Source organism: Nannobrachium achirus, assembly GCF_963921795.1.
Source record: "Nannobrachium achirus genome assembly, chromosome: 11".
NCBI lineage: Eukaryota > Metazoa > Chordata > Actinopteri > Myctophiformes > Myctophidae > Nannobrachium > Nannobrachium achirus.
The window spans coordinates 59,536,153-59,548,526 of NC_137820.1; the positions used below are offsets into that span (position 1 = coordinate 59,536,153).

A 12,374-nucleotide genomic window follows, 5' to 3' on the forward strand; every position below is an offset into this window, starting at 1 on the left:
CATTGGTTCTATGCCAGTCAGACAAATTGAACACCTGTGTTGGTCCTCAATATGGCCGGTTTAGGACTACAAATGCAACCCATGAATAGTTTATGAGGCCACATCTTTTTTTGGTGCTACATTGTTCAATTAAATGCTATAATATCCCATTCTGTCAACTATGAATGGTAATTGTCTTGCTGCGGTGGCCCAGTACTTCTTCATTAAGTATGTATGGAGGACCTGCTGACTATCTGTAAATGAAAAGATTGTAGATTGAAGATTGCTGCTTTGTGGTTGCAGGTGACTCCATCTGTTTATGCCCAAGAGATGCTGCAGTCCACGGAGGAGCGCCTGGCCAGCACAAAGGAGATGCACCTCCCTCGCATCCTGGAGCTGTTGGACATGAGCGAGACCACACACCAAAAAGTAAATGCTGCCATATGCTAACTCAGTGGTTTCTCAACCTTTTCAGGCCGCGACCCCCAAAATAATCATATTTTAACTGGGGGACCCCCCACCACCGTGACGAGCACTAAGAGCTGAGACATTACATTTTGTATAAAAATGTTCTATTGTGAAAATACAAGGGATGGTCCGATCAGGTTTTTTGGAACCAATCACCGAGCACCGATCACAAAAGTTTGATCACCCGATCCCGATCAATCACCGATCCGATCAAGTTATTATTTATATTTTCTAAATGTTAATGTTTTAACTTTATTTCATTCATTCACTCATGAATTTATTTATATATTTGCCTTATAGTTATTTACCAGCATTAATATGTATTTATTATCATAGCAGTAACTAATTATTCCTTCAGCACTGTGGAAATTAATACCCCAAAATGGCCTCAAGTGGGCATACTGAACGGCTGGTTGATCAGATGCACCGATCGGATCGGATCGGTGAATTTACCTTTTGATCTAAACCACCGATTATCGCCGATCATGCTTTGATCGGCCCGATCCGATCCATTGCCGATTGATCGGCAACATCTCTAGAAAATAGCAGACCTACATGCTTGCGAGGAGTTGTGAGCATGTAGATCGGCTATTTTCTCAATTTCTGCCTCTTATTGCCTATTTGACAATTTGGCCAATGTTTAATTTGTCATTTTTGAGGTATTAAAAAGTCCTTAAATTGTCACATTAGAAACGTGCATATACTCTCTACACACTTAGGTGCCCTCCACGTCGGAGCTGCGCGGTATTTCACAAAGATGAACACAATCCATCTCTCACCGCCCGCGTACGCACGCACAAACGAGCACGCTCGTGGTGGATTTCACGGGACCGCGCCCGCTCGCCTCGCCGACCCCAAACGTCGCTGCGCGGCCCGAAAAAGTCGCCCGCCTCTCATTGAAAATGAATTGCTAGGAGGCGGTGACCGCGCCTAGTGTGGAGGGCACCTTAAACTTTATGTTGGTTTGTTTACTGTTGAGTGAGAAAACAATGTTGCACACTAAGTTAATCATCTGGGGACCCCCCCAAAATAATTTGGGGACCCACCTGGGGGTCCCGACCCACAGGTTGAGAACCACTGAGCTAACTGAACATGCCCTGCTTTCAGTTTCACCAGTTTTCACCGAAATTCAATCAAATTGCGTACTGTATGCTTTGGGGTTATGACCTGTGACATACAATGGAAGCAGAGAGACAGTGCAGGCATTCTTGACAGGGAGGATAAAAGATAATAATATTATCTTTTATCTTATACATATTATGTTAGTATGACATTTACTTTCACTGCACATGATAGATAGCTGGTGTTCATATAACAACAACGGACGTTCAAAAGAAGCAGCTTACGGATTAAAGGTAAACATTAGATGGGATTTTGCTGTGCCGTGCGCGCTGTCTGCACAGTACACAGCTACTGCACTGACTTTCATCTTGTAAATGAACCCCCGGGAGACTCTTCCATACAGACTCAAGTTCCAGTTAAAGTGGTGAGGCCTACATTCGGTTGTGACAAGCTGTCTTCTGGCTCCAAAAGCCTTCATATCCACAGGGATATGTAAAATACATACATCAAGTCACTCTCATCTTTTGGAATAATTAGTTCTACACACTGCAGACACGTTGCTGTCACTTTGTAATGAAAGCTTGGCCTATTCTGCCTGTTTTCTCTCATTCCCCGTATTATATATATATATATATATACACGGTATATGGCTTAATTAATGCATTCATGAATCTACAAACATATCCCTCGCCGAAGGACGTAGGTAGATGTGTTCTGGAAGAGAACGAAAACATTCGTATGGAAACATATCCCACTGTTACTTCATCATTAGTCCCCTGGGCACAGAGCATCTGCTCCCTGCTAAGGTCATTGACACTCAGATTTACTTTGCTGCTTTTGCCTTGTCAGCAGGGTGCTAATAGCTGGACAGAGGACAGCCAATGTGAATGAATCCTATACTGTACTCTCATTTTGTATAGTAAAGTTCTGTGGACTTGGAGGAACTTAGTGTTATCAGATGCGAGGACAGAAGGGTTGAGAGAATGTCTCAGATCGAGGGAGGAGATTGGCGTTTCATTTTAAATAGGATTCTGTCTAGGGATGGGACGATAAGCGATATTATCGTCTATCGTGATAAAAAACACTCACGATAATCGTATCGCGGAGATTTAATATATCGTGATATCGTCCTCTGTCATGCACTTGGATCAATTCACCTTTTATTTGCCGAGCTACATATCCGGTACCACTTAAACCCTCTATAATTGGTAAACGGTACTTATAATATACTTGATAGTCTTTTTTTTCACTCGATCTCTATCAAATGTCTTTGCCAAAAAATAGCTGATCTACAAGCTCACAACGCGTCGCGTTGCGAGCTTGTAGATCGGCTATTTTTTGGCAAATGTTCCGCCCCAGGATAATGGATTTTGATTATCGCATTAATATTGTAAATCGCGATTTCTTTTGTCACAATAATCGTGATATGACATTTTCATATCGTCCCATCCCTAATTCCGTCTACGTCATACTCAGGAGTTATTTTAGGGAACAGGGTAAACTTTGCATATGTTGAGGTTAGGGCTACAGAGAGTTTCAAGTAGAGATTTGCACTAAGGCAGTGGTTCTCAAAGTGGGGTCCAGGGACCCTCAGGGTTCCTTGAGGTGGTTCTTAATGTGCCGTTACAGGCCTGTAACTCTGAGAGTTGTGGAGTCCTTGAAATGAAAAGGCTTGAGAACCGCTTCATTAACTGTTCTGCTGCTGTTGACGACGCTCACCGTCATTGAAAGGGTTAATACCATGGCGCCGTTGACGGTGAGGACTGTCAATCTTACTGTATATACAGTAAAGATATTATTACTTACTGTACGTCGCTCCGGTCCCGCCCGCATCGGTAATGTCCGCGATTTGTTTACAACGCACGTCGGGCGTGCACGCGAAGTGAAGCTCCTCCATAGTAAATCCATTGAGAGGCCCATAAAGAAACTTCAATAACTCATAAAATACATTTGTATACAAAGAGGGGTCTCCACTCTGCACACTCTAGACTCGGGATGGGCGCAGCCATGTTTCCCTTCTGGACCCACACTGTCATGTGACTAGATGACGTAATCGTTGCCGTCAAGTGATAATCCAAAAAAACAAAAACAACCCCCTTCCAGCCCTTCAAAATAATAGCGGAGGCCTATGGAGGAAACGGCGTGGCACAGAGGCACCAAGCAAACCTTCAGATTAAGAGGCAGTAGTTGTGTTAACGGAATCGATAGAACCTTCATTGAGTAAACAGATCAAGACTAATGTCGTCTCACGCTAAATGTGTGCGTGCGTGTGCGTGTGCGTGTGCGTGTGTGTGTGTGTGTGTGTGTGTGTGTGTGTGTGTGTGTGTGTGTGTGTGCCTGTGCATGTGTGTGTTCTCCTCAGTTCTCCTTGGTGGATGTGGATGTGGCTCTGTTCCAGCCGTACCCATCTGAGCTGGTCTTCCAGAACTTCTCTCCTTTAGAGACGTATGAGCTGCCGCTGCTCCTCCGCAACAATGACAAGGTGTGCGTGCATGTGTTTAATATGTGCATTTTCACTTAGGCTTCCTACACACAGCAGTTAAAGTCACCTGCCCTCTCCGTGTCCTAGGGGAATGAGGGGGGAGAGCAGAATCCAATTCATTCCCTATGGAAGTCACATGGTTTCATGCCTCTTGGGGTAGTGCGTTGTCACTTTAAGCCAAGAGGATTGGAAGAGGCATGAAACTTCCATAGGGAATGAATTGGATTCCCCCTAGATTCCCCTAGGACAAGGAAAGGGTAATATCACTCTTTAGTGTGAATGCACCCTCACAAGTCAGGCACTGAGCCGAAGCTCTTATTGAAAGTGACAAATATTTACTACAACAATGAAAAGACAAAACAACTACCGTAGTTTTGACCTCTGTAATTATTGCCGGTAGCCCAGTGCACTGCATGGACTACTTTATGCACATGTGGGGGGGTGGGGGGTGTTGTACCATAATTGGAAAATGTTTCGGGGCACGGGTTAGGGAAAGATTTATTGCAGTGATTTCTGAAAGACATCTTCAAGCAGCAATGAATGCCTTTTTATATACCTGGCTCTGCATTTGTGGTGGTGGTCAGTGTTTGCACTTCTATATCCACATTAACCCTGACGTCCCTCCCTATTTTGGGCATGTCATTATAGGTGATTCTGATCTATAGTACTGCAAGCTCAGTAGTTGTGAGCTTGCAGATCAGCTATATTTTGAATAACCGAAGTATAAAATAGGGTTTAACTATTGAACTTTAGCCAAAAATAGTCGATTTACAAGCTCACAGCGCGAGGCGTTGGGAGCTTGTAGATTGGTTATTTTTGTCAAAGAGCTTTGGTGTAGAGGGGAAAAAGAGCAGACTGAGTGAAAGTTAAAGTTTTTTTAAGACGGTTCAAGTGGTTAAATATCTGAAAACACAAATTGACATGATTCCAAAATACACTTCATGATTGTGCTATCAAACAATGAAACTATATGGAATCTATGAACAGGTTGTGGGGGTCCCTGCTTCAACTCAACTAAGGGGTCCTTGGCCTGAAAATGTTGAAGACCCCTGATCTACTGTGTGTGTGTGTGTGTGTGTGTGTGTGTGTGTGTGTGTGTGTGTGTGTGTGTGTGTGTGTGTGTGTGTGTGTGTGTGTGTGTGTGTGTGTGTGTGTGTGTGTGTGTGTGTGTGTATGTGTGTACTGTGTGTTTATTGCCCAGGTGTCACGACAAGTGAAGGTGGTGCCGGGCGACTTGCCATGTTTTCGTGTGGTGGGTCAAGTGGATGTGTATAACAAGGTGGCTCCAGGGATGACCTCCACCTTCTCTGTGTTCTTCACCCCTCAGGAGAACAAGGTACCTGGGATTTGAGGGATGTGACACTGTCTGGGCCATCAATTAGGATTTCAATTAGGGGTGGGCGATATGGCGATAATTATCGTCTCGGCGATACAGCTTTGCCACGATAGGCCATTTCAGAATATCGTTTCTCTCGTGATACAAACAGTCATTTAGAAAAGGCTCTGGATATACAGCGAGTGCACGTTCCATGAGTCGCAGCTCTATTGCTTAATTTATACTTCTATAGTACGGTGGTGTAATTCGCCAAAAAGAACAGATCTACAAGCTATAACGTGTCGCGGCTCAACGTGTCATATAGTTTGAGGATCTGTCCCCTGCTTTCACGGCCCCTCCCCCGTGCAGCACGCAGACAGGAGTGTCTACAGCACTGACTGAGTTGTGATTGTGTGCAGGAGCACGGCACAGTGGTCCACGATTTAGTTTCACTTTCACGGGACTTAAAGCAGTGATGCAGCTTGGCCTGCATTCTTTGAAGCATATTTTTCATAATGGATGCATTAAACTAACAGGACGCAAACTACTTATCCGTCCTGCTATCGCTATCAGCCATCTCACTGCTTGCAAAGCTGAACTGTGCTGGAGTCTCATCCATATTAGCTGTGTGTTCTGGCAGTATTGATGAGATGATTTAGATCACCTTGTAAATCCATGCTTCTGTTTTTATTAACTATAAACAAGTAGCTATTTGCTGCTATTTGTAAAGTGCTTATGTTTTCACCATTGATGCATGCGTGTGTCGTCGCGAATCGCGGTGAAATCGTCGCGTCTATTTTGCGTCTATTACATAATTGGCTTAGTTATAAAAACCATGCCATTATTGTTAGTAGAAAAGCGAAAAGCTAGGATGATAATGAGTGAGTAATTCTCTAAAAATAAAGCTTGTATCATAACAAACCTCCTGACTTTGGTTGGTCATAAGGTAATTTGTTTTCCCTCAAGTTTCAATGGTAAGGCATGGGTTGTTGTCAACCTGTGGGTCGAGACCCCCAGAGAGGTCCCGCCAAATTGTTTTGAATATAGCCGATCTACAAGCTCACAACACTCAAAAAACATTTCAAGGGAACCCATAAAACATTTCTGGGACCCATTTGAATGACCTGAACCATCATCACACCAACTAGTAAATATTTTGAGGTAAAAAATTATAATTGTTTAATCAAAAATCTGAATGTTATCATTAAAAAAAAACATAGATTAGGCTATCTATCTTTCTATCTGCAGCATATAAATGAATAGATTATCTATAGAATATCTGTGTGGGTCTAATAAACCAACCATAAGGTAATTTGTTTTCCCTCAAGTTTCAATGGTAAGGCATGGGTTGTTGTCAACCTGTGGGTCGAGACCCCCAGAGAGGTCCCGCCAAATTGTTTTGAATATAGCCGATCTACAAGCTCACAACACTCAAAAAACATTTTAAGGGAACCCATAAAACATTTCTGGGACCCATTTGAATGACCTGAACCATCATCACACCAACTAGTAAATATTTTGAGGTAAAAAATGATAATTGTTTAATCAAAAATCTGAATGTTATCATTAAAAAAATCATAGATTAGGCTATCTATCTTTCTATCTGCAGCATACAAATGAATAGATTATCTATAGAATATATGTGTGGGTCTAATAATCATAATAAACCTAAAAACTCGCATAAAACAGTATCGTGATAATATCGTGTATCATGATACTGCATGAAGCATAGCGTGATAATGCTTTTATCCAGTATCGCCCACCCCTAATTTCAATCAAGGGTGCGGTGGCGCAGTCCGTTGTGGTGTTGCCTCACAGCTAGAAGGTCCTGCGTTCGACCAATCAGATTGCTTCGTCGGAACTACCTGTTGTATAATAGACAATTGACACAGGGTAAAAAATCATGGGATTAAAAAGAGAGTCTTAAAAAGAGAGTAAAACAAAGAAAATAAGAATTAGAATCAGAATGGCAGTGTGGATAATGCTGAACTGCTATAGTCATTGGTACACTACTAAATCAAAAAGAATGAGCAAAATAGCTTTAGCTGTAATTTAATAAACAAACAAATAAAGCTTCAAATAAGAAAGTATTCACTTACTCAAAACAAATAAAATAAAGCGGTTCATAAAAGGTTCAACCAAATGAAATATTCAGCTTTAGTCTATAATAGTCTGGCTATAATTCAAACTTAAATGTCCAAAAGAAATCCAAAGAAAACCTTTGTCTCTAATGCAACGTCGTCCAATAATCCAGCAGGAAAAGTTCACTTCTTCCAGTGGAATTGGTAAATCTAGGGAAAATAAATCCTCTTGCTTCTCTCCTCTGCTGTGTTTCACCTTGGTCTGCCCGAGTCAGACTCCCCCAGGTGCCACAAACATTCAATCTGAGGTTTGACCCAAAAGCAATAGTGCAATAGTAATGGTTCAAAGTTTTTTATGATCCTTAGGGTCATCCAAAAAACATGTTAAAAGTTTCCCATTGGGGCGCCCGCTGGCCTACTGGTCCAGGTGCATACCACTTAGGCACTGCCACAAAGGCATGGATGCCTGGCGGCGGCGCCGGTTCGATTACCGATCCAGACGGCCTTTGCCACTTGTCACTCCCCGTCTCTCCCCCCATTTCCTGTCAGTCTACTGTCCTATCAATAAATGCAAATATCCCAAAAACAAATCTTAAAAGAAAAACAAAAAAAGGTTTCCCATTATATTCTTTTTACTACACAGGAAAAAAAATCTTCTTTAATTAGCATGTGAGGGGTCTAACTAGGGTTTTTTTCATGATTCTGAATCCATTGCAAGTATTTGTCACGAAAAACATTCCTCAGGCTAATGAAGGACCCCGCAAAACTGTGAAAAGTGATGACTCATCACTAAACCATCACTAAACCATAGTTTTGTGGATCCGTTTTTAGCCCGAGGAATGTTTTTTTGTGCAAAAAAAATGTACCAGCTGAATCATGAGCATTCAGTAACGTGAACTATGTTGGTTTATACTGTATGCATATTAGCAGGTCAAGGGTCAGGCATTAGGTTACAGAGGCACTCACTCTCTTCCTGATATTGTATGTGCAAGTGAAAAGTGAGAAGCTTCCATCAAATCTAGCAGTAATATGTTAACACATCGGATGCCCACGTGATCTCTGACGTCTAATTTGCTGGTGCCCATGGCAACGCGTCATCTTACCTACCGGCGAGAGTACTGGCGAGAAAAGTAATCCGAGTAAATGTAATCCGAGTATGTCCTGTTTATTTCGCGAAAATCTTTTCTTTCAGTCAGGACCGTTTTTTATCATTTCTAAGCCACGGTGTTTGTGTTACGGCATGTAGAAGAGGCTGCCGTTTTGAGAAAAAAATGAAAAAAGGAAGGGAATCCGGAGAAAACAGCACTTTTGTGCAGCCGGTAAACAGGAAGTCAACGAGCCACACAGCACGTCCGGGTGACGTAATTGCGCGCTGCATGTTGGGAAATGGAGTTGTTTCATCACCGCGGTAGCCAAGTGCAGTAGCTACAGTACAGTATAGTTTACTGTACAACGCGTCAAACGCGTCGTTGGGCACTCGTAAAGATCAAAGAGATTGACGCGTAGACACCACGTGGGCACCCGATGTGTTAAAGGACACACAATGCCTCTGGTGCAATATGGCTTTCATTCAATGGTCACCAGCACAGCAAGTTGTGCAAATACAAGACATTTATGTTATATACTATAAATGATAGCTTTATAGAGATGGATAACAGTGTGTGTGTGTGTGTGTGTGTGCGTGTGCGTGTGCGTGTGTGTGTGTGTGTGTGTGTGTGTGTGTGTGTGTGTGTGTGTGCGTGTGTGTGTGCGTGTGTGTGTGTGTGCGTGCGTGTGTGCGTCCAGGATTACCATCACAGGTTGGAATGTGTGACTGAGAGGGAGAGGTTCGAGGTTCTGATCCGTGCTATCGGGCCACGGGGCATCCTGGACTTTCGAGATGAGCTCCATTTACCCATCTGTCCTGTCAAAGCCTGCACACAGAGGACTCAGTTGGTTCGCAACATAGGACACACCCAGGCCAAGTTCCAGCTGCACACACAGAGGTAAAGACCATCATTGGACAACATTGGACTTCTATTCCAGTGGTTCTCAACCTGTGGGTCGGGACCCCCAGGGGGGGTCCCCAAATTATTTTGGGGGGTCCCCAGATGATTTACTTCATGTGCAATGTTGTTTTCTCACTCAACAGTAAACAGACCAACATAAAGTTTAAGTGTATAGAGGGTATCTCAGTGACGTCATTACGTGCGCGTCCCGCGTCTCTGACGCATTCACGTTGCCTAGAGACGCATTCACGTCATTGCCCTGGGGTCCCACGGACGCATCGCCTCCATTGGAGTCCACGTTAAAATAATTTACCACGTCGCGAAAAAAAAAATATTTTAAAAAGTCCACAGACGCCACCATTATTCATGGGTGAAGGCATGCTACTTAACCCTACTTTAACACAAATGAAATCCGCGTAGAAAGTCTTAAAACAGACGATAGAACTAACAACAGTGCGTTCTATCGTCCACCGACGCCATTCTGTGTGCCCGTAGATGGTCACAGAATTCAATGGGTGCCTGAGTTTTAGCGTAGCACCGGGCCGCTCTCTGACCATAATGGCACTGCATGTTAGGTGATACACCAAAAGGGGTTCCCCCACAGAACGTGTGCAACTGACGGCGCAGAAACGCGACGTCTCTACACTGGCAAAACAACAGCGTCGCGGTCAGGGTCCCCGCGGAATGAACGTGTCGCAAACAGCATTTCGTTTCATTAATATCCTCGCCAGAAACTGCCTGCCGTCTGTCTGTCTCTTTCTGCATGCAGCGGAGCCACCGCACTCTGCACTGCAGCAGCATGAACGTGCTCTCTCTGTCACTCTGATGTGATGCTGCTACTTTTAGCTACATGCTAAAGCTACTGCCGTGGCTGCTCTTCTGAGGCACAGTCAGTGAGGCTGGCAGAGGGTCATAAACTCATTAAGTCATAAAAAGACGTCTGATTTTCAAAGCGGAGAAACTAATTATCTGTGATTTACAACAGCCGTTCTCCGGAGCGCTCCACTTTCTCATAGTATTACGTCGAGTGGTCTCTCCATACACAGAAGTATACTCAAATGTTTTACTTAAGTAAAAGTATCTTCTACTGCAAGTTAAAGTCCGGAATTCAAAATGTACTTGAGTAAAAGTATAGGCTACACTTTAGGACTAAAAGTAAAAGTACTCATTATGCACAATTATTCTGTATCACATGTTACCAAATAATATCCTTTGAAAATAGCCATGGCTGAAGTGGTTATGTAGGCTATACTTTTCAAAGTAACTAGTAAAGTTTTCAAATAATTGTAGTGGAATAAGTACAATATTTGCCTCTGAGATGTAGTGGAGTAGAAGTAAAAGTAATGAAAATTGGAAATACTCCAGTAAAGTAAAAGTACCTTAAATTGTACTTATAAGTTACCTTTTTATTACCCCAAGAAAAGAAAAAAAAAGACCATTATTGCACCATAGTAATCAACAAGCTAAAACTATACTATCAAAAATGTCCAAACATTAGCCTAATTGTAAAATAATATAAGATAGAGGCAAATATAAATAGCCGATCTAAAAGCTCACAATGCAAAAAATAAATAAAATGGGGACCCAAATTGGGGACCCATAATTTTTTTCTGGGACTCATTCGAATGACCACCTGTGGGTCCCGGGACCCATTACTTTGAAAACCTATTAACATCACTGGTATCTGCACATTTCTAAAGTGTCAATTTAAGGACTTTTAAGACCTTTTTAATACCTCTAAAATGACAAATTAAACATTGGCCAAATTGTCAAATATTAATGGCAGCAGAAATTGTGGAAATAGCCGATCTACATGCTCACATAGCTTGTAGATCTGCTATTTTCACAATAGAAGTGTGTTAAACTACATGTAATGCCACAACTCCTCCAACTCCAAGTAGTGCTCGTCAGGGTGGGGGGTCCCCAGTTCAAAATATGATTATTTTAGTGGTCACGGCCTGAAAAGGTTGAGGACCACTATTCTATTCTATTTTATTCTATTCTACAGCATTCTAATCTAATCTAATCTGTTCTATTCTGTTATGTTGTGTTGTGTTCTGTTCTAGCCCGTTCTCTGTGACACCTGCTGTGGGGACACTGGGCGTAGGAGAGAGTATGCAGGTGACTGTGGAGTTCAACCCCAGGACAGTAGGGGACCACTGTCAGGGCATGCTGCTGCGCTACCATACAGGTGAGTAAAGAGACACGTTGAAATACAAGGTTTGTGAATGAATAAGGATATGGGTGATGTGATAAGCAAACTATCACCCAGCATTCATCGTTGCCCTCTGCAGCGACTGCCATGGTGATAATCTATTATGCACTGTGCCATGTTTTTTACAGTCAGTGTGCCATGTCAACATTGATTTTAATGACACCCCATCACAATTCTGACATATTTTGATTGTCAGGACCTTGTTATAACGATCATTAGACTCAGAGCAATAATAACCTATCTATCTCCCCGACATTCGCCCTAGTCAAAGTTCAGAATTTTAATGAATGTAGAATTGTGTGCAGGATGTCATTTGCTGCAAATTGGGTGACTCAATATTTGATTTAAAAATATAAATCTTCTCTCTCACATTTCTGCCAGTGTGCCCAGTGATCGCCCTCCCCTGTGCCAATGTTGGTACCCGTGGCTAAGGTTGCCTAACCCTGGTGTACAGTATATGTAGGATAGGTCTTCCCCTTCTGGTTGACCAAGAGGCGGTTCTGCAATGAGGCTATTAACTCATTTCTAGCCGAGTATACTCGTGAAAAATACTCAAGTATTTAGAGTGCCGATCCCGAGTATACTCGCGTAAAATACTGTATATAGAGTAAAGCTGGCGTTCTTACCCTATAGCCCGGCGGAAGGTCTGGGCACGATCGGCCTCGCCGATTCATCATCATCACGGATCCACGTGCACAAAATAGTAATCCCATAACATGGAGGCCGACGGGGAATCTCATCTTTAATGTCCATTTTCTCCAAACACTTTTAAAGCCAAGGATGG

The 12,374-nt window shown here is 42.8% G+C and overlaps 1 protein-coding gene across 1 annotated transcript in view; it reads left to right on the plus strand.

Annotated features, from left to right (window-relative positions):
* Nucleotides 1-309: 309 nt before the first annotated feature.
* hydin (HYDIN axonemal central pair apparatus protein) overlaps nucleotides 310-12,374 on the plus strand; it is a gene marked incomplete at both ends in the record, with an annotated part of 211,630 nt that continues 199,565 nt past the window's right edge. The window contains 5 exons of the mRNA XM_080737231.1: nucleotides 310-408; nucleotides 3,872-3,991; nucleotides 5,193-5,327; nucleotides 9,173-9,372; nucleotides 11,442-11,566. Coding sequence (XP_080593357.1) covers nucleotides 310-408; nucleotides 3,872-3,991; nucleotides 5,193-5,327; nucleotides 9,173-9,372; nucleotides 11,442-11,566 — 679 coding nt within the window. The remainder of the gene's footprint in view (nucleotides 409-3,871; nucleotides 3,992-5,192; nucleotides 5,328-9,172; nucleotides 9,373-11,441; nucleotides 11,567-12,374) is intronic.